Here is a 25010-nt window from a genome sequence, read left to right as displayed (position 1 = left end):
CCCCCCTTCCTTCTCTTTGTTCCTCACTTAATGTATTCCTCTGGGCGATTGGCGGAGAACAAAGGAGGCAGCCTGGGAAACCAGGGCCTTCTCTGACCTCTTCTGTCAGGCACCTGTCACCAGCCACAGGGACCCCCATGTGTTGGCATTCATGTCGACATATGTTGTTTTCCATCTCCCACCCTTCTCACCTGCGCATGCGCCTGCAGGCAGACACACACACCGAGCCACTCCATGGGCTGGAGCTGGATGAGGAGTGGAGGCTGCGTGGCTGATTCCCAATGAAGAAGCGAGAAAAACCAAGGGCTCAGCACAGACCCCTAAACTGGGCGAAGGGATCCAGATTCAGTTGTTTTTCCCAGAGCACGCAAATCCAGTTTAGCCGTCTAGTCCTTTGACCCCATCCTCCAGTCTCACCCATCAAGAGGAGTTTTACCAGAGGAAATGAAGTTTGATGTAGTTTGGGTGACTGAGGTGGGGTTTGGGAGCTGAGTGTCCTGACCCACGCCTTTTCTCTTGCAGCTATGAAGATTTCTACCTCTCCTGCTCCCTCAGCCATGGCGGCAAGGAGCTGTGCCGCCCCCTGCAGACCCGAAGGGCTCACTTCTCCAAGTACCTCTTCCACCTCATCATCTGGGACCAGCAGTAAGCCCTCCCCTGGGCTCCAGTGCCCACTGCAGACCCTCGCAACCTTCGGAATGCCCAGATTCCAACTAGGAGCCCACACCTGGATTAAACCAGGCTCTGTCACCAGCCCTAACCCAACAAGCCATTCAGCCACCTGTCTCCACTTCCTTAACTCTTAAATGGGGATGAGTATAATTTTTACCTCTCAATTCCTTATGCATCTCCAACAAGAAGTATCCATAGGAGTTCCTGTCGTGGCGCAGTGGTTAACAAATCTGACTAGGAACCATGAGGTTTTGGGTTTGATCCCTGGCCTTGCTCAGTGGGTTAAGGATCTGGTGTTGCTGTGAGCTGTGGTGTAGGTTGCAGACGAGGCTTGGATCCCCGTGTTGCTGTGGCTCTGGCGTAGGCCTGCGGCTACAGCTCCGATTAGACCCCTAGCCTGGGAGTCTCCATATGCCTTGAGAGTGGCCCTAGAAAAGGCAAAAAAAAAAAAAGAAGAAGAAGTATCCATAAAGGCTTTTTGTAAACCATGAAGGGCCATATGAATGTTGTTTTAATAATAATTGATTGTTTTGGTCATGTCTCTCTTAAATGGTTTAACTGGTCTGAGAGGCTTGTATTTTCCCTTCTTCCTGAAGTTCCCATAGAAGATGGAGAGGGGACTGTGTTTTCTCCATTATAGATAAGGGAAGGCTGCCCAGAGGGAAGAATAATGGGTTTGGAGTCATGGGAATATGGCTTTTTCTAGCTCTGTCTCTAGTCCTAGATTCTCTGTGGTCTCTTCAGGCCTTAGTTTCTCAAACTCTGAAGTGGGGACATTTGTTTAACTCAGAGGCAGTTGTGGTACTGAAATGAGATGGACAGGTTATACATAGAAATATGAAACCTCAAGTACAGGGTCATATTAACCACCGTTTACTAACAGCAATCTGCTGATGGGAAGGTAGGCATTAGCTAAGCAAAGCAGGAAGGAGATGGAGGTGAGAGTGCCTTGGTGGTGACATGGCAGGAGTTCGTGTAACCCGTGCCTTTTCTGTGCTGTTCTCCATCCAGACAGTCAGAAAGCACCTTGTTGGCTCCCTGACACTTCACTTTGCCAGACTGACTTATCCCTGAGTCTTTCTGTAGAGAGCGGAACTGCAACGTTAATATTTGGAGCGCAGGTTAAAAAGCCAAGGATGCTGCAACAGGTGGACGGAGAGTCTGTGAAAATCCAGGGAGGGGTGGGCCATTTTACAGGTGCATAGTGGGGAAAGGCACACTTTTTCTCCTGCCTTCACACTTTTGTGATTCCTAGAGCAATAAAGGTGTAAACAAAAGTCCTGTTTTGGCTCAGCAGGTTAAGAACCCACTAGTATCCATGAGGATGCAGGTTTGATCCCTGGCCTCGCTCAGTGGGTTAAGGAGCTGACGTTGCCACAAACTGTGATGTAGGTCCCAGATGTGGCTGTGGTGTAGGCCAGCAGCTGTGGCTTCGATTTGACCTCTCAGAACTTCCATATGCTGTGGGTACACTGGTACAAACAAACAAAACAAAACAATAACCACAAAAAAAACCCCGCCGGGTCAGGAGAGACACCTCCATGGCAGAGGGTGGCTCCTGAGTTTCACCATCCCCTTGGGCTTCAATTACTACTAGTGCCAAGGGAGGGGTGCTTTACAGTGCTCTGGCCCAGGCAGACCCCACAGTGAGTCTTAGCCCCTTTCCCATGGAGTATCAGAGGTTTGGAAGCAGCCCGGTGTGTCCTCCCGCAGGCTGCCTGCACTGTGGGTCTCACTGGGCTCTCTCTCTGCATCCCTGCTTCTAACCCCATAGGGCTGGTCCCTTACCTGGAGCCTTGCAAAGGGTGTCATCTCAGTGCTGTCCATCCAGATGCCCCATGGGACACCTCTTAGCACCTTCGTGATCCAGACTGAGGCATGCTGGAGAAGGCGCTGCAGTGTAGGGTTCAAAGCACAGGCTTTGGGCGCAGTCATCCTCTCCTCCCTGTAGGCGCAACCTTGGGCAGCTCATTCAACCCAAAATGGGCTTGGTAATAGGGCCTCCCTACAAGGTTGTTTGGGTGCCGCTGGGAGGTTGCAAGTACTTGGTACGATACCTAGGACAAGAGAAATGCTTTCATCTTTATCATTTTCTTAGCTGGGGGAGCCCTCTCAGTTCTGGTTTCTCTCTTCCAAGTGACTGACACAGTGACTGACGTGTGGCAATATTTATGCAGGAAAGTACTATGTGTATAGCCTGGTGCTAAGGTGGTAACCACACTGTCACGTAGCAGAAAGCACACGGTAGATACACACAGCACACAAGTGAAGCTCTGTTCCTCTCCTTGAGGAAACTGAGGCACAGAGGTGTGAGTAATTCTCCAAGGTTGTGAGAGGCAGAACCAGGACTGGGACTGGTGCATCCCAGGAAGCCTGCCTGGAGGAGGGGGCTTCTGTGATGTGCTGTTGAGGAAGGGGCTAGAGGAGGGAGGAGGGGACTTTCTTGGGCAGGGAGGAGGTTCAGGGCCACAGCTCACCTACTGGCTATCCTGACTGACCCCAGGTGAAGGTGCAAGCGGGAGGTTTTAGATATACTTGAGGGCTGAGGAGAAGGGGCCCCTGGCTGCTTCTAGGTGTTACGTTTTCAGTTAGAAAGTTTCTTCCCTCTCTGGAGTTCCCGTCGTGGCACAGTGTTTAATGAATCCGACTAGGAACCATGAGGTTTCAGGTTCGATCCTTGGCCTTGCTCAGTGGGTTAAGGATCCAGCATTGCCGTGAGCTGTGGTGTAGGTCGCAGATGTGGCTCTGATCCCTCGTTGCTATGGCTCTGGCATAGGCCAGCGGCTACAGCTCCGATTCAACCCCTAGCCTGGGAACCTCCATATGCCGCAGGAGCGGCCCTAGGAAAGGCAAAAAGACAAAAAAAAAAGAGAAAGTTTCCTTGCTCTCATTTTCCTCTGGATATGGAGCTGCAAGCCTCTTCTTGAGTGAAAAGAAAGGGACCAGGACCAGCTCCCTCTCCTCTTTGCTCCAGGGTCAGCTGATTCTCTCCCCACTGCAGCGCTGTGCGGATCAGCTAACTCTCAAAATAGGCCCCTCAGCTTCGCTCTGCCACCCTGGCCAAGCCCTGGCCTGGCATGTCGGCTGGCTGCTGAGGGGTCCTAATTATAGCTGAGGGCCCCCAGCGAAGGGGCAGCTGGGACAGAGCAGGGCTCTGCCAGTCTCTGGCGGGAGGGAGGGAGCGTCCCACTCAGGTGGAGGTTCCCTAGGGGAGTGAGGGGCAGCGGTGGGGGAAGGCTGCTTGACCATGAGACTGCTAACCTTGGCCATGGCCACCCGGCCTCTCTGGCCTCTGGCCTAGAAGCTGCCGGGCCCTGGGCTGGCCAGAGGGTGTGACAGTATGGACTTTGGCCCAGGCACAGCTTCCCCGAAAGGTAATGTGTGTCCTCCCTCTTCCCACAGCTCTGCTCCCCTCTCCACCTCACCCCACCCCAGTTCCTTATTGTGAACTCAGAGGGAGTGGCCCGGGTGTGATTCAGGCCTGGGAGCCTGGGAGCAGCCATCTGGGCCTGGTACTGGTGAGGGCCTCTGCCGCTCGGTTCTTTGGGCCCTGCCAGTTTGCTCTCTCACCAGCTGGGGACGTGGAGGAGTCCCTTCTCTTTATCCCTTTGGCTTTGAAAATGTTTGGGGCTGAGAACAAACCATCTTGTGCCCTGAGTGTGGGATTCCCTAGAAGGGAATGCGGGGTTCCCTAGAAGGGAATGCGTGGTGAGGACAGACAGGTGGGAGGGTGTGGGGGAGGGGAGCCACAGGCAGAGCTCCTGCTGCTGCTTCCTGACTGTTCTGAACAGCAGAAGGGTGGGGAGGGATCCGGGTTGTTTCACGGAAAAGGATTGTCAAAAGCAACTGCTTCTTGGTGACCCTCTGCAGAAATCCGAAAACGAGGGAAGGAGTCTGTCTGACAGTAGGGGACCTGTAGTCACCTCAGCTCTGAGGTGGCTCTGACTGAGTTCTCTCTGGTCACTGGGGGTGGCCTCAAAAATCTCGGGATGGGAGTTCCTGTTGTGGCTCAGTGGTTAACAAATCCGACGAGGAACCATGAGGTTGCGGGTTTGATCCCTGGCCTTGCTCAGTGGGTTAAGGATCTGGTGTGGCCATGAGCTGTGGTGTAGGTTGCAGATGTGGCTCGGATCCCGCTCAGATCCTGCGTTGCTGTGGCTCTGGTGTAGGCTGTCAGCTACAGCTTCCATTCGACCCCTAGCCTGGGAACCTCCATTTGCCGTGGGAGCTGCCCTAAAAAAGGCAAAAAGACCCAAAAAAAAAAAAAACAAAAAAAAAACCTCAGGGTGTTTGCTTTGCTGTGCTGAGACCCACCCTGCAAAGACACTGGACCATGTTCGTGGGGGCATCCTGTGGAGGGTTTGCCCGCAGTTTGGGATCTGTCCTGGTCCTGCAGGAAGGCCCCCCGCCAGGGAGCACCTCGGGAGTTCTTAGCTTCAGCTTGACTTCCTGGGTCACCTGCCCCTGGAAGCCACAGAGGTGGCACTTCCTGATGTGGTTTCCTGTCCTCCCTAGGATCTGCTTCCCCGTGCAGGTGAACCGGCTGCCTCGGGAGACCCTGCTGTCTGCCACTCTCTATGCTCTGCCCATCCCCCCGCCCGGGAGCTCCTCAGAGGCCAATAAGCAGCGGCGGGTGCCCGAAGTCCTGGGCTGGGTCACTGCCCCGCTCTTCAACTTCAGGCAGTATGTGAGCCCAGGGCAGCACTTTGGCCTTGAGAGGGAGGAGGGGATGGAGAGAGGGGGCCTGGCTGCTGCTGGACTGGCTGGTGCCGCTCTCAAGGGTTAGCCCAGGAGGGCTTACCAGCCGAGGCTCCCAGCCCTGGTGGAGGGGACCAAGGCACAGGACTGGTGGCCAGGACAACTGATGTAACCAAGAGCTACTGGACAGGACTGGTGGCGCAGGATTGGTGGAAAGGGGCGTGGAAATGCAATACTCGGGTCATGTCATCTGGTCTTGTCCTTGGAAGGACCTTAGAGGTCATCCAGCCCAGCTCTCTACATCATAAAAGGCATCTCTGCCGCCAGACCCTGCAGCCCTAGCTTAGCAAGAAAGGCTTCCTGGAAGGGGTGGGCTTTTATAGGATGTGGCAGCAGGAAAGGTCCATAGTGCAGGGTGGGGAGAAAGAGAGGGGAATTGGGCAGTGGCTTCAAGCAGAAAGGGCAGAATTTTGGATGGGGGGAGCAGGATAGTTGCTGGGTTTGTTGGCTCATCCCAACTTCCATCCTCCTTAGAGTCCTCACCTGTGGCCGGAAGCTCCTGGGCTTATGGCCAGCAACGCAGGAAAACCCCAGTGGCCGATGGAGTGCACCTAATTTCCACCAGCCAGACAGTGTCATCCTGCAGGTGAGGTCCCCGCCTCTCCCACTTATCAGGACCACTCCAGAGTCCCCTCCAAGTTTCCGCCTTGAGGGCTGGGCAGAGGCAGTAGGAGAAAGTGTGGAACTTGGGCGTGGGGTGATGTGACTTCAGCAGCTGGTGAGAGCCAGAGTGGGTGGGGGTGTTGGGTGGAATTTATGTCCCATCTCCTGGAAGTAAACTGATTTCAAGAAGTCCGCGGGCAGGGTCTGAGACCCTTGCCATCCAGGGCTCAGCTCCTCAGAGTCCCTTGTATGAACCCTCATGACACTAATCTGAGCTGTCCCCTCTTGGGGCCCGTGAGGGAGCCTTCCCTACAGCCACTCAGTGTTCTCTGGGGAGAGGAGGCTGAGTTGGTCAGGTCCAAGGTATAGTTATAGTTTCTGGCTCCCCTTTCTTGTGGTCATGAGCTGATATTCCATATGGAAAATGGAATATTAATGTGGATATAGAGTGATACAGAATGAAAATTCTAAGAGGCAGGAGGAGTTCCCATTTTGGCTCAGTGCTTTAAGAACCCAACTAGTATCTATGAGGATGCGGGTTTGATCTCAGGCCTTGCTCAGTGGGTTAAGGATCTGGTGTTACATGAGCTGTGGTGTAGGTTGCAGACGTGGCTTGAATCCTACATCAATGAGGCTGTGGCGTAGATTAGCAGCCATAGCTCTGACTCAAACCCTAGGCTGGGAACTTCCATATGCTGTAGGTGCAGCCCTAAAAAAAATAAAATTATAAGAGGCAGGTATTTTTATCTGTCTTACTTACTGCTTTCTGCCCAGGGCTCAGAACAGTGCTTGGTGTATGTTAGGGTTCAGTAAATATTTCTTAAATGAAAGAACATGGAACTCCCTTTGAGGACTGAATCACTGAGCTCTGAGTGAGGTTTAGGAGGCTGAACATAGCAGCATAGAGCAAGGGGATCCAGCTTGGAAGGCTTGAGTTGGCAGGGCCCTTGCCATGCATGTGGTCCCACCTCCCATCAGGCAGTAGTGCCCTCAGCATAGAGGCCCCAGTGGCTCAGCCTAATGACACTTCTCTTCCAAGTTCTGGCCTGGGGCCAGACCTCTCATCTAGATGCCTCCTCTCCTTTTCACTTGGCCATTTTTCTCTTTTAAAAAAATTTTTTTTTTCTGTCTTTTTTTTTTTTTTTTTTTTTTTTTTTTTTTTTTTAGGGCTGCACCCACGGCATATGAAGGTTCCCAGGCTAGGGGTCTAATTGGAGCTACAGCTGCCAGCCTACACCACAGCCACAGCTATGTGGGATCCGAGCCATGTCTGCTACCTACACCACGGCTCATGGGAACGCCAGATCCTTAACCCACTGAGCGAGGCCAGGGATCGAACCCACAACCTCATGGTTCCCAGTCGGATTCATTAACCACTGAGCCAGGACGGGAACTCCACAATTTTTTTTATTATAGTTGATTTACAATGTTCTTTCAATTTCTGCTGTATGGCAACATGACTGAGTCATACATATATATACATTCTTTGTTTTTGTTGATTTTTTTTTTTTTTTTTTTTTTTTTTTTTTGGTCTTTTCAAAGCCGCACCTGCAACATGGAGGTTCCCAGGCTAGGAGTCTAATTGGAGCTGTAGCCGCTGGCCTATGCTAGAGCCACAGCAATGTGGGATCTGAGCTGTGTCTGTGACCTACACCACAGCTCATGGCAACACCGGATCTTTAACTCATTGAGCAAGGCCGGGATCGAACCTGCAACCTCATGGTTCTTAGTTGGATTCGTTAACCACTGAGCCACGAAGGGAACTCCCCCATATATACATTCTTTTTCTTACACTGTACTGCATCATGTTCCATCACAAGTGCTTAGATATAGTTCCCTGTGCTATACAACAGAATCCCATTGCTTATCGACTTGGCCATTTTTCTTTCTTTCCTTTTTCCTTTCTCATTTTTTTGCTAGAAGGTACAACTGGAAGGGACTTTAGTGATCACCAAGTCCAACAGGGTTATTTTACAGACAAAGAACCTGAGGGTTAAGGAGCCAGGGAGGAAGGCGGGAACGCTGGCAGGGGAGAGGGAAGTTGGGGCCCAGGCAAGTGGCAGCCACACCTGCCTGCCTGTTCTCCTCGCCTCTCTGATGTCTCTGATGCCATCTCCCAGATTGACTTCCCCACCTCGGCCTTCGACATCAAGTTCACCAGCCCCGCTGGAGACAAGTTCAGCCCCCGCTATGAGTTTGGCAGCCTCCGGGAGGAAGACCAACGCGTGCTTAAAAACATCATGCAAAAGGAGTCCCTGTACTGGTAAGGCCCAGGGCATCCCCCGTGTGTGGCTCAGGGCCCCACTAAGTGTCTCGGGTTCTAGCAGACCTCTCTTCCCTCCCAGCAGGTTCCCGTCTTCCTGCTTTGGGAGTCACAGTGGGATGTATGGCCACCTAGGCAGGAAGTGAAGAGAGGGCTCTGCAGCCCCCAGGCCCTTTTCATGAGCTGACTGTAGGCAAAATGGAGAGCTCAGGGTCAGGATGTTAGATCTGGGAAGGCCCACCATCCCCACAATGAGGATTCAGCCCAGACTTGACTTGCCAAGAGGACCAGAGCTTTCCCCACCCCATAGATAAGCTGTCTCTGATTTGCTGTCCGCTGGGACCACTGGATGCTGTACTTTCCACCCTGCCCCCACCTCCTGCCCCTTCTGCACTCACAGCCTTTGCCTTTCTCTGGCCCTGTCACTTTCCAAAAAGGATCAGGTGTCGAGGCAAGCTGGCAGCTGTCAGGGGTAAGCAGAATCCAAGCTGATCTTATTCGTGGGGCTGCTTCTCTCACCAGGATTGGAGAAGCTGGTGGAGCTGGTGGGGTATGGGCTTGTCCCCTGCCTGCTCTCTCTTGTATCTCTCTGGTCCCTGCATGGCCCTGGGCATGCGATGTTTGGGAGGAAATGAGGGCAGTGGGGCTCATCTCTGTCCCGTGTGTCCTGAGTATACTCAAAGCAGCCTGAATAGCTGAGTGACTGCGGATATCCCTGCCCCCACTCCTCTGCTGACCCCTTGCTTCATTAGCCCCTCAGCTCCCTTCTCCCATTAGACACCTGATCTCAGGCGAAGCCCAATTAGCTGCGGGTCCTATAAAACCTCCAGCTGGCTCCAGGAAGCCCCAGGAGGCCTCCCAGCTGCCCAGACCCTGATGTGGCGACCACTGCCCTCTGGTGGCTCTCCTTGGGAGTGGTGCCCTAAGGGCCTCCTCAGGAAGGGTAGCAAATTTGGTGCCCTTGGCCTCTGCATTCTGCCTTGGTCTGAGATGTCCCTGAGTCAGGATCAAAGATGAGATCTGGACCCTGGCTCCCAAAGTTTGTCTCACACATTGCAATCACTTAAAAATACCAATGCTGCCAAAAATAAATAAATAGGTAAATACATACATAAATAACCCACCCTCCAGGAGTTCCCACCATGATTCAGTGGTTAACAAATCCGACTAGGAACCATGAGGTTGCAGGTGTGATCCCTAGCCTCACTCAGTGGGTTAAGGATCCTGCATTGCTGTGGCTGTGGCATAGGCCGGTGGCTACAGCTCCAATTGGACCCCTAGCCTGGGAACCTTCATATGCCGCAGGTGCGGCCCTAGAAAAGACAAAAAAACCCAGCATAAATAACCCCCCCCAAATAAATAAATTTTTTAAAGTGGGTGTTCCCTAGCAGCCTAGCGGATTAAGGACCTGGTGTTGCTGCTGCTGTGGCTTGGGTCACTGCTGTGGTGCGGGTTCGACCCCCGGCCTGGGAACTTCTGCATGGCTCGGGTATGGTTAAGAAATAAAAATAAATCAATAGATAAAATACTGATGCCTAAGTTCCCCAGATGTTCTTAATTTGGGTGTAGCTTGGACAAGAGGGTGTTTGCAAAGCTCCTCAAGTGATTGTAATATGCAGCAAATTTTGGAAACTACTGGGTTGGAGTGTGTAGCATTCTCTTGGAGAATAAGTACCCTACCCTCTTGGCTGACTTCTCTCTCTCACCTCCCCTTATCCCTCTCACCTCCAGGCTCACTGATGCTGACAAAAAGCGCCTGTGGGAGAAGCGGTATTATTGTCACTCAGAGGTGAGCTCACTCCCCCTGGTGCTCGCTAGCGCCCCCAGCTGGGAGTGGGCTTGCCTGCCGGATATCTATGTTCTCCTGAAGCAGTGGACTCACATGAACCACCAGGATGCCCTGGGGCTCCTGCATGCCACGTGAGTTGTAACACCCACCTTTCCTTACCACGTGTCCTTCCCAAAGCCAGGGCCTGACCCTGCCCCTGGCTGACCTGAACCAGCCCTGGGGAGAATGGTCAAGCGGGCATGGATGTTCAGGGCTTTTCCCCCTTTCTCTTTCTCTTATGCTGTTCCCACCCCCCCATGTTATATTATGAACACTTTTCAAACATCCAACAAAACTGAAAATTAAATAGTGAACATCCATGTTTCCACCACCTAGATTCTAAGCATTAGCATTCGTTATATTGGCTTGATTGTGTAGGTACCCTCCATCATTACATCATCTTTTTTTACACATTTTGAGGTAAATTGATGCATAAGTCCTTCCTAGATACTTTAGTGTGTGTGTCGTTAAATAGAGTTCAATGTTTATTTACATTTTTTTCTTTTGAGGTCAAATTTACACATAAGCGAATGCACAAGTGGGTTTGACATGTGCATATGCCTGTGTAACCCAAACCTTATCACTTAGTTCTATTTTTACAGTCCTCTCTTTCCTCTTTCCTCTGGGGACACAGGCTCCCAGTCTCAGAGCTCCCCCCCCAGATGGTACCCAATGTTCTTTGCTTATTTTCTATCACTCTTAATAATTAAAATTTACCTGATCCATGTGTCTTGCCCTCAGGACTTTTTGGGGGCAACAGTTTTGCTAACCTCTGCTAAACTAATCCTGCCAGGGTATACTGGCAATTCAGAATTGTAATTCTGTGATTCTCTGTTATTTGCTTGGCAAGCTTTTCATTAAAAGATGGTACACGATAATGCTTTGGCCTTCCCAAGGGCTCTTTTTTAGGGCCGCACCTGCGGCATATGGAGGTTCTCAGGCTAGGGGTTGAATTGGAGTTATAGCTTCCAGCCTATGCTGCAGCCATAGCAACGCAGGATCTGAGCCACATCTGTGACCTATACCACAGCTCACTGCAATGCTGGATCCTTAACCAATGAGCGAGGCCAGGGATCGAACTTGCGTCCTCATGGATGCTAGTCGGGTTCAGTAACTGCTGAGCCATCATGGGAATTCCCCCAAGGGCTCTTTGATGATAGGAATTTCTGGCACAGTGGGAGTCAAGGAAGAGATCTTTGGGGGTGGGCTTGAGGACTTTGCCCCATTTTCTTTAACTCATACAGGGAATGAGAGTGACTTCCATGGCCCATGGCTGCCTCTGACCATGGGCCAGGGCCATTCTCAAGGGTTTCAATCCAGAAAGGGTGTTTAGGATTTAGCTCTTGTGGTAGCTTTGGCAGATTCTGGGAGCCACTGCCTTTTCTCCATCGGTGCCTCGGAAGCCCAGGTGCGCAGCTGTTTGCTCACTCCTGTGCCTCAGACCCTCCGGCTGGATTGTCTGAGGGCTGGGCTTGTTCTGCAGCTTTCCAGACCAGGAAGTGCGTCGTATGGCTGTCCAGTGGATCGGTTCCCTCTCCGATGCTGAGCTGCTCGACTACCTGCCCCAGCTCGTGCAGGTGGGTTGACTGGCTTTCCCTCCAGTTCTGATGGTCTCACCCCCAAGACAGACTGCCTTCTGCAGGGATGGTGTAGATGACTGGCCATCAACAAAGCCTCTGGTCCCCTGTCTCCCTCTCAGGCCTTAAAGTACGAGTGCTACCTGGACAGCCCCTTGGTGCGCTTCCTCCTGAAACGAGCTGTCTCGGACTTGAGAGTGACTCACTACTTCTTCTGGTAAAACTACGTGCAGAAAGGAGGGAGGTAGACACGTGTCTTTCCCTCGGGAGCATTTTACTGCAAAGCTTGCAAAGGTGGAGAGCTGAGCCGTCTGGGTCCAGTATGTTACTGATTTGCACATGGCCTTGGGCCAGCACCTTTTCATCAGGGGGTCCCAGCCCACCCCCGTATAGCCCCCTGGGGATCATCCCTGGCCCCCGCCCCTTCCCCCATGCACGGTGGAAACAGAAAGGGGAAACCCGATGCACCATTTGAGCACCATTTAAAGACAGTGTGGGCAGGCTGGGGTGTGATGCACATCTCTGCATGTTTGGCAGCCAGAGTCTGTTTTCCTTTCCAAGGTCGGGGCTGGTTTTCCAAGGAGTTGGAGCTGGGTCTGACTGCTCCCCGCCCTGCTTGCCTATCTTCCCTTGGGTATCCTGATACCCCCGTCCCTTTGCCTCTTAGGTTGCTGAAAGATGGCCTCAAGGACTCTCAGTTCAGCATGCGTTACCAGTATCTGCTGGCGGCCTTGTTGTGCTGCTGTGGCAAGGGGCTAAGAGAGGAGTTCAACCGCCAGTGCTGGCTTGTCAATACCCTGGCCAAGCTGGCCCAGCAGGTCCGGGAGGCTGCCCCGTCTGCAAGGCAGGTGAGTGGGGTGAGGCTGCCTCTGCCAGTGTCCAGTTCTGGGCTTCTGCAGCCAGTCATTAATTTGAGCAAGCAGAAGTTCCCGGGCCAGGGATCAAACTGGTGCCACAGCTGTCACCAGAGCCCCAGTGATCAATGCTGGACCCTTAACCTGCTGAGAGGCCAGAAACTCCCCTTAAAGCATCCTGACCAGCAGGACGGCACTTGATCATCTCTGGTGAGGGACTAGAGAGAGGTCACTCTAATCTATAGGATCTGGATACAGCCTGTGGATGTGTTTTGTTGACCTTGCTAAGTATTACTTTTTTTTTTAGGGCTGCACCTGCAGCACATGAAAGTTCCCAGGCTAGGGGTTCATTTGAGCTGCAGCCACCAGCCTACACCACAGCCACAGCACCTCGGGATCCGAGCTGCATCTCAACCTATGCCACAGCTTGCAGCAACACCTGATCATTAGCCCACTGAGCAAGGCCAAAGATCGAACCTGCGTCCTCATGGATACTAGTCAGGTTTGTAACCCACTGAGCCACGATGGGAACTCCCAAGTGTTACATTTTTTTATTTAACCATTTGGCTTCAAGGCTAAACACAGTTGTGTGAATTGTTCACTGCACAAGAGCACCCAGCCCGAGGGGACAAGTGAAGCCTGAAATCTAGTCATACTCTGTTCCCTGTGCTGTGAGCCATGGCTTAGGGCTGCTGCCACCCAGAGGAGACACTTTATCTGTTTGTACAAGGGGCCTGTATTAGGCAGCGGTGATCCTGATTGCTAACATTAAAAATTGGTGGATTGTGGAATTCCCGTTGTGGCTCAGCGGTAACGAATCCAATGAGGAACCATGAGGTTTCGGGTTCGATCCCTGGCCTCGCTCAGTGGGTTAAGGATCTGGCGTTGCCATGAACTGTGGTGTAGTTTGCAGACGCAGCTCGGATCTGGCGTTGCTGTGGCTCTGGTGTAGGCCGGCAGCTGTAGCTCCAATTCGACCCCTAGCCTGGGAACCTCCACATGCTGCGGGTGTGGCCCTAAAAAAGCAAAAAAAGAAAAAAAAAGAAAATTGGTCGATTGTAAAGTCTGGATTATTGGCTTATTTGGCAACAGCCCGAGCAGCCTCTCCTTGACCCGCAGCCGCCCTCCAGGTTCACCCTGGCCTGCTTTAAGCTGTTCTGGTATCCACCCAGCCTCTGTAGGTGTTTGGGCTGCTGCCAGGCACTGTCTAGGCTGGGGTGTGCGTGGGGTGGTTTTCCTCCTTCACAGTCTCCAGGAGGTTGTCCAGACCTCTCAGTGTTTGTTTCCATACCAACCACTACTGGGCTCCCGCCCCCAGGAGAGGCCTCGCTCTGAGTGAGCTTATGGGCCCCTCGCCTCACCTCACCCCTGCTCTCTTCCCTCCACCACCAGGGGATCCTCCGCACCGGCCTGGAGGAGGTGAGCCAGTTCTTTACCCTCAATGGCTCCTGCCGCCTGCCGCTCAGCCCCAGTCTGCTGGTTAAGGGCATCGTGCCCAGGGTGAGTGTCTGGTGGGTTTGGGGTGCTCTCGGCATGGGGAGGGCTCCGTGGCAGCAAGGTCCTCCCTGACCTGGTTATTGAGAGAGATGAGGAAGAAAGCCACGTGTGAGGCCTCTTTCCAACCCCAGCTGGCTGGCCTTCCCCCTGACAGCTGTGCAGGGTGGAGGCACTGGGTTGGGGGCTGTGTAAGTATCTCCATGCATGAGGCTGGGTGAGGTTGAAGTCCAGGCTAGTGATGCTGTTATCTGCCATGTATCAGCGCTCTCTCTGTGACTGGAAGTGTTTTAAGTGTTTTCCTTTGGTTATCAGATTCCATCCTCACAACTCTTGTTTTGTTTTGTTTTTTGTTTGTTTGTTTTTTTGTCTTTTTGCCATTTCTTGGGCCGCTTCCTCGGCATATGGAGGTTCCCAGGCTAGGGGTCCCATCGGAGCTGCAGCTGCCAGCCTACACCACAGCCACAGCAACGAGGGATCCGAGCCACATCTGCAACCTACACCACAGCTTACGGCAATGCCGGATCCTTAACCCACTGAGCAAGGCCAGGGATCGAACCCGCCACCTCATGGTTCCTAGTTGGATTTGTTAACCACTGAGCCACGACGGGAACTCCAATCCTCACAAGTCTTATCAAGTCCATACTTTCGAGAGCCCTGTTTTACAGAGCAGTCAGCTGAGTTATAGATGGGACGCGTGTCTTGCCTGAGGCCACACAGTTAGGAAGTTGTGTGTGGAATGCACTGAAGGGCTGGGAGGTCAGGTGCTGGAGCCGAAATCCTAACAAACTGAACCAGGCTCATGCAGGAGGGAGGGAAGGAAGGAGTGCGGGTTCCTCAAAAACCTGGAAGCAAACAATGAACAGCAGCCGGTGAGAGGTGGAGGGGCCGTTTGCCTCCTGGGCCCCGGGCCCCTCTGCCCCTTGTCATTGCCTTTCTACTGTGGCAGGACTGTTCCTACTTCAACTCCAACGCAGTCCCACTCAAGCTCTCCTTCCAAAATGTGGATCCGCTGGGTGAGAACATCCGGGTCATCTTTAAGGTAAGGATACTTCTCTCACGGAGTTCCCGTCGTGGCTCAGTGGTTAACGAGCCTGACAAGCATTCATGAGGACGCAGGTTCGATCCCCTAGCTCCTCTCAGTGGGTTAAGGATCTAGCTTTGCCGTGAGCTGTGGGGTGGGTTGCAGATGTGGCTGGGATCCCGAGTTGCCGTGGCTGTGGTGTAGGCCAGCAGCTACAGCTTTGATTCAACCCCTAGTCTGAGAACCTCCATATGCCGCAAGTATGGCCCTAAAAAGAAAAAAAAAAAAAGGATACTTCTCTCTAGCCTGGTAGGATGTGGGTGAAAGAGCGAAGGAGAGGAGGGGATCCACCTGCTAGTCTGTGCTGCCATTTGCGTGTATGGAAGATGATCAGGTGAAAAAGGAAATAGATTAATTTTTTGTGGCCCCAGAGGGCTAGGGACAGAGTGTTGGGATATGTATGTACGGTGGCAACTGACGGCTCAATATACAGCAGTGCTTTCTAGAAGATAGAGCCAGCAATGGAATGGATAAAGTGCTGACCTGCTTGTCCCTGGGTATTCAAGCAGAAGCTCAGTGGCAGGCATGCTGAGGAAGAAATACACGTATCAGGGGCAGGTTGGACCTGGATGAACCATAAGGTCCCTCTAACTGTTACATGCACAATTCTGAGGAGTGAATGATGAATGCCAGAGCATATAATGGAGTGGGGGAAATGAAAGGCATGCACGTAACTTAGTCACATATATTTGTTGTGGGTAAGTTCCAAATCCAAGATGTAAACATTCAAATCTTTAAAAGGCTTCAGGGAGTTCCCTGATGGCTCAGGGGTTTAAGTTCTCTGGCGTTGTCACTAACTGTGGCTCGGGTGGCTGCTGTGGCATGGGTTCCATCCATGGCCCGAGAACTTCTGCATGCTGTGGGTGCAGCCAAAAAGTGAAAAATAGAAAGGCCCTGCGGGTCAGGAGGGCTGCATGAAGAAGAGGAATGTGACTTCAGTTCGGATGGGGATGTGGGCTTGAGGGGATGGGCAAAATGTGGAAGCTGGCCCATCTCTGGTGCTTGACCTGGTGTGAACCCAGTGAGCGGCCCCTGTCCCTGGAGTTTGGGCCAGGTTGCTTCTTGGGAGATCTGGGAGCTGGGGGAGGCGGAGGAGCTGGTTCTGGTCACGTCTTCCTCTCTGCAGTGTGGGGACGACCTCCGCCAGGACATGCTGACCCTACAGATGATTCGCATCATGAGCAAGATCTGGGTCCAGGAGGGGCTGGACATGCGCATGGTCATCTTCCGCTGCTTCTCCACGGGCCGTGGGAGAGGTCAGTCGGCGGTGGGTGGGGCCATGAATGGGCAGCCGGTGTGGGGGCATCCTTGCCCACTGCCCTTCTGCCCTTCCCCAATGTGAACTGTGTGCTTTTCCGGAAAAATGAGAAGGGCAAGGTGGTCCTATTAGAAGCTGTGGAATGGCATTAAAAAAGAAAGCAGGGGAGTTCCCATCGTGGCTCATTGGAAACGAATCTGACTAGCATCCATGAGGACACAGGTTCAATCCCTGGCCTCGTGCCATGGGTTAAGGATCTGGTGTTGCCGTGAGCTGTGGTGTAGGTCATAGACGTGGCTCGGATCCCGAGTGTCTGTGGCTATGGTGTAGGCCGGTGGCTACAGCTCCGATTTGACCCCTAGCCTGGGAACCTCCATATGCTGTGGGTGTGGCCCTAAAAAAAAAAAGAAAGAAAGAAAGAAAGCAGGGGAGAAAGACTGCTATAAAATAAAGTCAGCTAGGAGACATAACAACCAAGCACCCTGGATAAACTTTGTATCCTGGAGTCTAACAAATCAACCATAGAAAAGATTTTTTTTTTGGAGACAATTGGCGGAAATTTGCATGTAGACAGGGTTAGATCAGATCAGATTAGATTAGAGAATGATTGTTAAATTTTTGGATGTGATAATGGCGTGATGGTTATGTCCTTGTTAGTTATACTTGAAATACTTGTGAGTGAAATGACATGTACCAGATTTACTTAAAAATACTCCAGCGGGGGTTGGGGGGAGGAGAGGAGGGAGAAGCATTCGGGGGTGGGGGTAGTGAAATAGATAAAACAAGATTAACAGAGTGCTGATAAGTTCTGAAACTGGGTGATGGATCTGTGTGAGTTCATGATACCATTCTTTATCCTTACATGTATTTGAAAATCCCGCGGTAAAAGTTAAAGCACAGAAGGACCATGGCTATGAACTGGGGAGACCAGAGAGTCGCAGTGGGGTGTATGAAACCAAGGCACTGATTTTCTTTCCCTTATTATTAGACTTTGTCCAGATGCCCCAGAGCTTACCTTACAGGCATGCGTCCAGCAAAGCTCTTGGGGTCCCCTCCTACCAGACCCCTTCTCTCTGCTCTGGAGAGTGACCCCGATTCGTCCCCTCTCACAGGGATGGTGGAGATGATCCCCAACTCTGAGACCCTGCGCAAGATCCAGGTGGAGCATGGGGTGACCGGCTCCTTCAAGGACCGGCCCCTCGCCGACTGGCTGCAGAAACACAACCCTGGGGAGGACGAGTATGAGAAGGTAGGATTGAAGGGTGGGGGCGAAGCTGGGGTGGGATGTGCCCGACCCTGCTGCACGGCCGTGTTCCCACAAGGCCTGCACGTGCACAGAGAAGAGAAGACAGCTCAGCTGTGTTGGGAGGAAACAAACACTCTTTTTTGGTCAACTGGTGCTGCCAAATGTCTAGGGATGGGTCAAAGGACTGTTGTAACCTGACTGAGAACATCCCTTGGTATCCAGCTGGGAAGCCTTTGCTGAGTTCCTCTGGCAGATTGAGTTTGGGGAAGGGGACCAACTTTCGGAGAACCCGCCTGTCACCCTTTTGGTCATGGATCCTGTTCAGGTCTTCCTATGCCCTTGGGGGGCGGGGGTCCAGTGGTGCTTTGCAGAACAAGAGTTGAAAGAGACTTCTGTTGTTGTTTTTGCTTTTTATGGCCACACCTGTGGCATATGGATGTTCCCAGGCTAGGAGTTGCATTGGAGCTGCAGCTGCTGGCCACGGCCACAGCCACAGCAATGTGGGATCCGAGCTGTGTCTGTCACATACACCACAGCTCAGGGCAAAACTGGATCCTTAACCCACTGCCCGAGGCCAGGGATCGAACCTTCATCCTCACGTGTATTAGTCGGGTTCATTACCACCGAGCCATAATGGGAACTCCAGGAAGAGACTTAGAGATCATTTTATCCACCGTCTCTTTTCACAGGTATGAGTGAAGATTCACTCAGTTGCTTGTAGTTATGGAGCTGGTTTGTGGCCAGCTTGTAAGCAGAAGCCAGGATCGAGGATAGATATGAGACAGAGATGATGGGAAACATAGCTGACCTTCCTCAGTGGGGCTTTACTGGGAGGTAGGACCTGGGTTCTGTGACTGGTCCATGCTTCATGGCTTTTATCTCTGGGTTAATAAGTCCAGAGGACAGAGTAAGTCCCAATAACCAACCGCATAAGAGAAGGGCCATTAACCAGATTGCTGATTTATGTAATTTAATTTCCAAGAGGATCCATTTACTAACCTATATTGATCAAAGCCTTTAATCCCTGAAGGAGAACCTATGTGGGCAGCCAAGTTGTAATCAGAATGTGGTTTAGTGAACATGTAATTAGATGATCTTCTGTGGCCTTAAAAATGTTTGCATTCCCCAGGGTTTTAATTCCTGGCCCGCTGTGCTCTTTGTACTCTTCATGTGCCAGCTCATCCTCTCTTCCGACGTTACCACACACGTGCTGATGACTTCCCAAGGCTTTGCCTCTTCCCTCCCTCAAGCTGCATCCTTGCTTGACACTCTGGGTCTCTCCGCTTGTGTCTCACCTATACCTCAAGCTCAGTATAGGCAGAGCCGAGCTTTCTGTCTCTCCTTGTCCTCTTGAAAAAAAGAAGCCTCTTGGAGTTCCCGTCACGGCTCAGTGGAAATGAATCCAGCTAGGAACCGTGAGATTGCAGGTTTGATCCCTGCCCTCAGTGGGTTAAGGATCTGGCGTTGCTGTGAGCTGTGGTGTAGGTCGCAGACGAGGCTCAGATCCCCCATTGCTATGGCTGTGCAGCTGTAGCTCCAATTCAACCCCTAGCCTGGGACCCTCCATGTGCTAGGGGAGTGGCCCTAAAAAAAGCCTCTTGCTTTTTGTGCGTTTCCTATCAGTGAATGCTATGACTCTTTCTGTGTGGTCACCCAAACAGAGCCATAAGTCTTTTTTTTTTTTTTTTGGCTACACCCACAGAACATGGAAGTTCCCAGGCCAGGGATCGAACCCATGCTACAGCAGAGACCCAAGCCACTGCAGTAACCTTGCTGGATCCTTAATCCGATGTGTAGCAAAAGAACCCCAGTGAGTCTTCTTGATGTTTCCTTATGCCTCACCTCTGCTATATGAAGCCCTGTTAGTTCTCTTCCCCAGATGGCTCTTAAATCTGTCCTCTTCTTACCATTTCTTTCAGCCATTTGCTATCTGTCCTCTGAACCACTGGAATTCCTCTCTTCCTTCCATAACCGTCCTCTGCTTGATTTCTGAATCTTTTAAAATGAAGTGCAAACCACTCATATCACTCCGTTGCTCTCAGCATCCCGGGCAAAGTCTTTTATATCCAGCCCCACCTAGCCCTGCAGTCTCTTCCGCTGCATCTCCCCATCGTATGAGAATTTCTAGCTTAGGGAGCTACTTGCATCTCCTCGATACCTTTTTTTTTTTTTTTTTTTTTTTTTTTTATTTTTGGCTGCACCCTTGGCATGTGGAAATTCCAGGCCCAGGGCTCTAACCTACACCACAGCAGTCACCAGAGCCATAGCAGTGACAATGCAGGATCCTCAACCTGCTGAGCCACCAAGAATCTTCTCAATACTTTTTCTTCTGTCTTTTTAAGGCCGCACCTGCAGCATATGGAGGTTCCCAGGCTCGAGGTCAAATCAGAGCTATAGCTGCCAGCCTACACCACAGCCACAGCGATGCAGGATCTGAGCTGCATCTGCAACCTATATACCACAGCTCACAGCAGTGCCTAATCCTTAACCCACTGAGGCTAGGGATCGAACCTGCAACCTCATGATTCCTAGTTGGATTCATTAACTGCTGAGCCACGAAGGGAACTCCTCCTCAATACTTTTAGCTGATGCTGTTCCCTTTACCTAGAAGGCCCTTTTTTCCCTTCCACATCCCTCAAAACCCACCCCCTTTATGTTGTGAATTTTAAGGTTCTTTCCCCTTGGGAAGGAGTGATATTGATTGTCTCCTCCTCAACCCCATATGCTATTTAAACTAACATGTATTTTTCAGGTGTTAGTTAGCCACCATGCAGAGGCACTGTGCTTGGTGCTGGAATTGTGAGTACTCCTTGTCAGTGTAATGAAGAGTCCTAGTAAATGTTATAGAAGTATGTATAACAAAAGCATACACACAGAGAAATGAATGCTGCATCTCCGTGTTTAGTATCGATCTTTCAAAGATAGCTCTCAGCTCTTCTAGCCTTTCTGTTAGAATGATGCTGGTGGTTTCTCATGGTGACTTCCAGGAGGAAAGAACTAGAGCTCTTTGTCTCTTGGCCACTGACTCAGCAAAGAGAGTACCCTCATCCTGCTAGCGAAAGCAGTTAAATCAAGAGAGCTCCCTTTACATGGTAAGACCTCCTGACAGCAAGCAGCTAACATCCTGCATAACTTCGGTGATTTAGTCATTTACGCTATAACAGAGTAGAGGCACACAGCTGCTTTGCAAGTCAAAACAGGATGCAGGCGTTCCGGTGGTGGCACAGCAGTAATAAACCCGACTAGTATCTATGAGGACTCTGGTTCAATCCCTGGCTTCTCTCAGTGGGTTAAGGATCGGGCATTGCTGTGAGCTGCGGTGTAGGTCACAGACATGGCTCAGATCCCGTGTTGCTGTGGCTGTGGTGTAGGGTGGCTGCTGCAGCTCCAATTCAACCCCTAGCCTGGGAACTTTCATATGCCACAGGTATGGCCCTAAAAATACAAAAAGAAAAAAAAGGATGCATTTCAGTTAGAAAGACTATTTGTGACAAGAAGACAGGTTAAGGGAGATGATCAAGACTGGGAGTTGATAGGCTGGACTCGTTACTGAGTGATTTCTTTTCAACCATGTATTTCCCTATCATAGAAATTGTCTTTTTCTTCCAGAAGGTACCCTCTGTGATTTCTTTACAAACACTTTATCCTTAACTTCCTAGGGATAAGTCATTTGGTTTAATGAATTTAACAAGTAGCTGGGGGGCTTCTATGTGTGGCTAGTTTTTTGGTTTTTTGTTTTTTGTTTGTTTTTGGTCTTTTGGGGCCACAGCTGTGGCATACGCAGGTTCCCAGGCTAGGGGTCCAATTGGAATGGTAGTCGCCAGCCTATGCCAGAGCCACAGCAATGTGGGATCCGAGCTGCATCTTCGACCTACACCAGGGCTTCATGGCAATGCCGGATCCTCAACTCACTGAGCGAGGACAGGGATCAAACCCACATCCTCATGGATGCTAGTGGGGTTTGCTAACTGCTAAGCCACGATGGAAACACCTGTGTGTGGCTAGTTTTGAAGTAAACCAGTGGAGCAGCCAAGAAGCTGCTGGGAGCTAAGATTCCTAGTCCCTGGGAACGTGAGAAGATGAAGCCCTGAGTGGTGGTGGCTGGACTTAGTTGGGGAGGAGTCAGTGTGGGCTGGGAAGGTCTGGGAAGGGTGTGGGACTCAAGGAAGGTCCCCAAAGGCTGGGTGGAAATTTGCAGAGGGAGGCAGGAAGGGCATGATTCTGTGTCTGGGAAGATTTCTCTCATTCTCAGCCTTCTGCCTCTCTACTTGGCTGTGACAACTGTTGCCCTCTGCTGACAGGGCTTTCTTGAGTTCTTCAGAATTCTAGAAACCTAAGAGAGAGGACGTAGGGGATGCAAGATGTCCATACTAATTCCATACATTTGTACTGAAAAGAGATAAGGAGGCAGACATTTACCAGATAAAACCAGGTGGATCCGACCCCTTAACTCCCTCCCCTCCTGCTTTAAACTCAGAAATATCTCTTAACACATTTTACCAACTAGAGATGTCTGATTTTCGAATGTAAAACACCCTCTGGAAGTGTTAAGCTGCCTCAGCTCTTCCTTGGAGTGAAGTGACTTTAATTAGATGGGCATTTAACTGTTACCAAGAACACTGGAAATGGGCGTTGTATCCGGGGCAGGAAGAAGGACCAAAGAATTCTGAGGGGGCGGGGGCAGAAAGGGACCCTTAAGTTGGCTGCCTTTGTACTGTGCTTGAGTTAAGATGACTGGGGGGGAGTTCCCATTGTGGCTCAGTGGTTAATGAATCTGACTAGGAACCATGAGGTTGCAGGTTCGATCCCTGGCCTTGCTCAGTGGGTTAAGGATCCGGCATTGCCGTGAGCTGTGGTGTAGGTTGCAGACGAGGCTCGAGTTTGGCGTTGCTGTGGCTGTGGCGTAGGCTGGCAGCTGTAGCTCTGATTCGACCCCTAGCCTGGGAACCTCCACATGCCGCAGGAGTGGCCCTAGAAAAGGCAAAAAGACCCAAAAAAAAAAAAAGAGAGAGAGAGAGAGAGAGATGACTGGTGGGGGAAGTTGTAAATATCAGGCTTCCTTGATTCTGTGCTGGTCAAGTCTAGGCTCTCAGATCAGGCTCCTGTCTTCTCGGTCTCCCAACGAGAGAGGAAGGAGCAGAAGGAGGTGAATGAGTAGTTCCCGATGTGGAGCAGCAGAAATGAACCCAACTGTACATAATATACGTGAGGACCTGGGTTTGATCTCTGGCCTCGCTCAGTGGTTAAAGAGCTGGCAGTGCCCTGAGCCTCAGTGTAGGTTGCAGACACAGCTTGGATCTGGCGTGGCTGTGGCTGTGGCTGTGGCCGTGGCCAGCTATGGCTGTGGCCGGCAGCTGCAGCTCCGATTCCACTCCCAGCCTGGGGACTTCCATAGGCTGCTGGTGTGGCCCGAAAAAGAAAAAAAAAAAAGGAAAAGGGGAGTGAATGGCAGATAATGCGGTGGAGACATACATATAAGCCTTCCATCTCCTTATACCCCATAAGATACAAGAGAAGTTTCTGTGTGCATCAGTGTGTGTGTGTTAGCATGCGATGAAGGCTGAGCAGGCAGAGGTGGCGGGCTGTTGGACATGTGAGAGAGAGGAGAGGGCTGGCTGAATTCAGTCTGGCTGTGACCCCTGGGGTCCCCCCACACCAGCCTTAAGTCCTCTCCTTCCCTCTGCCTTCCTTCCTCCCAGGCTGTAGAGAACTTCATCTATTCCTGCGCTGGCTGCTGTGTGGCCACCTACGTCCTGGGCATCTGTGACCGACACAATGACAACATCATGCTGAAGACGACTGGCCACATGTTCCACATCGATTTTGGCCGCTTCCTGGGCCATGCCCAGATGTTCGGCAACATCAAGAGGTAAGTGGTCTCCTCGAGCCAGGATGTGCCTGTCGGGCAGGGAGGCCAGCAGAAGTAGTTCAGGGCTGGAACGCGAGCCCACGGCGGAAGGGCCGGCACTGCAGGATGTGGTCCTTGGGCTGAGTAGCTTTGGAAAAGGGAAGATTGAGAAAGAAAGAGGTCAAGTCCTTATAGAAGAAGGCAGAGGACCAGCCATCCCCCGTGCCTGCTGAGGACTGAGCAGAGGGAAATGAGCCCAGACCGCAGCAGAAGGGAATTACAAGTCAATAGCCAGGAAGAATATCATTGACTCCCAGGCAAGGGACCAATGAAAGACGTGTCTGGGGACTTTAAAGATTAAAGCAGGAAAAGAAAAATGTTAGAGAAGCTCCATGTATCTCGATTCATACAGGTGTCGAGGGATGAGGGGACCCATCCCCTGATGCAACCCCCAAGGTGGGCTTCCTCTTTCATGTTGACCTTGTACCTGTATGTTCCCCTTGGCCCAGGGACCGTGCCCCCTTTGTCTTCACCTCGGACATGGCGTATGTCATCAACGGGGGTGACAAGCCTTCCAGCCGCTTCCATGATTTTGTTGACCTTTGCTGCCAAGCCTACAACCTCATTCGCAAGCACACCCACCTCTTCCTCAACCTCCTGGGCCTGGTGAGGAGCTCCATCATCCCTCTCTGAACCCCCCTTATCACCTGGCATCCCCTCTTTAAGACTCCCCTGTCTAGCTTCAAAGGATGTCTAGAGATCTACTTCTCTGAGCCTTAGATAAAGGCAGGGCCCAGACTACCTGGGGACAAGGGTGTCTACGCAGGTATCTGACTTCCTGCTTTCACCACACCCCCCAACTCCTGCAGCCTGCCAGCTGCTGCCTGCAACATCTGTCTACCACCCTCTAGAAGGGTTAGGGAGCCTAGCTATAGAAACTCTTGCCTTATGGTGGGAAAGAAGCAGGACTTCACGGTTGTTACAGGCGCCCTCTCTTCTTCTTTGTGCTTCTTCTAGATGTTGTCCTGTGGGATCCCTGAGCTCTCAGACCTGGAAGACCTCAAGTACGTGTATGATGCCCTGAGGCCTCAGGACACAGAGGCCAATGCCACCACCTATTTCACCAGGTAAAACTCTCCATACACAGCAGAGCTGCCTTCTCTGTGATTCATTTGCAGGCTCCCCGATTAGAAGGAACAGGCCTAGGGAAGTGGAAAGGCTTAGTTCTGGTGGCAGAGCTTAGAGTTGACACCATGGGTCCGTTGTTTCAACTTTGTCTCTAACTTGGGTAAATCCTCTTGTGTCTCTCCGACTCAGTCTCCCGTCTGCACTTGGCTGCTAACCTTTGTGTAGGGGTATTGCAGCCCCTAACTTGCATTCTTACCAGGTCTCAGTCAAAGATTTTGTCTATGGGACAAGGTGTCATATAGACTTTGTAGTCGTTCTTGGCTCTCTGGCTCAGAATCTTCCCCCTTGTCAGAACATGGAATTCTGTGGTTCCATTTTCCCATTTTTGACGTTTTTA

The 25010-nt window shown here is 51.5% G+C and overlaps 1 protein-coding gene across 19 annotated transcripts in view; it reads left to right on the top strand.

Annotated features, from left to right (window-relative positions):
• Positions 1–25010, top strand: part of PIK3C2B (phosphatidylinositol-4-phosphate 3-kinase catalytic subunit type 2 beta) — an 81570-nt gene that overhangs the window by 43254 nt on the left and 13306 nt on the right. For 14 of the 19 annotated variants that reach the window (XM_084976680.1, XM_084976688.1, XM_084976681.1 and 11 more), the window contains 15 exons: positions 523–645; positions 5188–5355; positions 5905–6016; positions 8154–8296; positions 10028–10216; positions 11608–11701; positions 11824–11918; positions 12369–12549; positions 13948–14055; positions 14999–15091; positions 16260–16389; positions 17504–17640; positions 23337–23506; positions 23995–24151; positions 24503–24612. In XM_084976680.1, coding sequence (XP_084832806.1) covers positions 523–645; positions 5188–5355; positions 5905–6016; positions 8154–8296; positions 10028–10216; positions 11608–11701; positions 11824–11918; positions 12369–12549; positions 13948–14055; positions 14999–15091; positions 16260–16389; positions 17504–17640; positions 23337–23506; positions 23995–24151; positions 24503–24612 — 2010 coding nt within the window. Of the gene's footprint in view, positions 1–522; positions 646–5187; positions 5356–5904; positions 6017–8153; positions 8297–10027; positions 10889–11607; positions 11702–11823; positions 12022–12368; positions 12550–13947; positions 14056–14998; positions 15092–16259; positions 16390–17503; positions 17641–23336; positions 23507–23994; positions 24152–24502; positions 24613–25010 lie in introns of those variants that run through there. The other 5 variants (XR_014815624.1, XR_014815627.1, XR_014815625.1 and 2 more) reach the window with 3 other exon arrangements.

This window comes from Sus scrofa, chromosome 9 (genome assembly GCF_054392235.1).
Source record: "Sus scrofa isolate SSC_HxYL_T2T_F1_AM1 chromosome 9, Sscrofa_HxYL_maternal_Yorkshire_Landrace_v2.0, whole genome shotgun sequence".
Classification (NCBI taxonomy): Eukaryota; Metazoa; Chordata; class Mammalia; order Artiodactyla; family Suidae; genus Sus; species Sus scrofa.
The sequence above is the reverse complement of the archived record's forward strand: the minus strand, read 5'-3'. Positions and strand labels throughout refer to the sequence as shown.